The sequence below is a fragment of the Penaeus monodon genome, chromosome 21 (genome assembly GCF_015228065.2).
Source record: "Penaeus monodon isolate SGIC_2016 chromosome 21, NSTDA_Pmon_1, whole genome shotgun sequence".
Lineage (NCBI taxonomy): Eukaryota > Metazoa > Arthropoda > Malacostraca > Decapoda > Penaeidae > Penaeus > Penaeus monodon.
The window spans coordinates 26524265-26525302 of NC_051406.1; the positions used below are offsets into that span (position 1 = coordinate 26524265).

At 37.9% G+C, this 1038-nt stretch overlaps 1 protein-coding gene across 1 annotated transcript in view; it reads right to left on the bottom strand.

Moving 5' to 3' along the window:
- The window catches only part of LOC119586388 (exonuclease 3'-5' domain-containing protein 2-like), a 2911-nt gene extending 2204 nt beyond the window's left edge, over positions 1 to 707 (bottom strand). Inside the window, exons 1-2 of the mRNA XM_037935109.1 lie at positions 499 to 707; positions 52 to 253 (exon numbers count right to left, since the gene is read on the bottom strand). Of these exons, the coding sequence (XP_037791037.1) occupies positions 52 to 253; positions 499 to 603 (307 nt within the window). The 5' untranslated portion in view covers positions 604 to 707. The remainder of the gene's footprint in view (positions 1 to 51; positions 254 to 498) is intronic.
- Between the last annotated feature and the right edge of the window lie 331 nt (positions 708 to 1038).

Here is a 1038-nt window from a genome sequence, read left to right on the forward strand (position 1 = left end):
AAAACTGAGAAAGTAAACTACTATGCCATTAAAACAGAAACCCAATAGTACCTGCATCTTGATTCCTCTTAGCAGAAGTGAATTTGATATCGAGGAGTCCACAACAGGCCTGGTGCACTGCCTGACTGAGTCTCTGTTGCCATAAAGGCTTCGGCAGGAATGGGGTCGTTGCAGAATCAAGTGTCCACAGTTTCTCCATCAAGGCTATTAGGATATGTATTCCCACTAAGGCATCCTCAGCAGCATATCTTTTCTGTTTGGGGTACAATATTAATTGAACAGGTGTGTATATGATTTTAATATGCACATATAAATATGGACATATCTTTTATTGTTTACTTTCAACAGTAAAAGCCTGCTTTTATGAAAATATAAAAAGTCAATGCATGGAGCACAATTTTTTTCTTCCTAAACAAATAAAGCAACATCAACAAAATGTATATTTCCCTCTAACACCTTATTCAGAGGTAATACCAATAGTGTTCAGGCCAGTCATACCTGTCTCTTGGTCAGCATTTTTGCTTCCCAGTCGCTGGCTCTCACTCTCCAGTCTTTGTCTAAAGTTCGGCCTAGGTACCTCTCAGCCAAAGCATTCAGCCCCATCCCCCCAGCTGTTGTCCTCCCTAGAGACACCTCTTGGCCTTTCGATGCACTTTCAGAATCAAATGACTCTAAACTCAGGCATCGCTGCACTAGGTGTCTCAGGTCAACACACCTCTGACCTTAAGGGGTATATATATGTTTTAAAGGTGCTATTATTCAAGATGTAATTTATGTTAACCTCAAACTTAATACTAAGTGAATTAATTCACTAACAGAACTCATACTGTACAAATAGTTGACATTATTAATGTTTTACCAAGCCTTAAAAGTCATTATAATTCTTTCATTGGATCTTTTATCAACATGCCTTCTTCATGCAAAATACACTAAAAAAGTCATCTCACCTGTATGTTGTAATCCTCAGCTAGATAATTACTATCTTCATTGGCCTACACCTACTTTTAGATTTTCTCAAAAACCTGTTTTTTTGTTGTG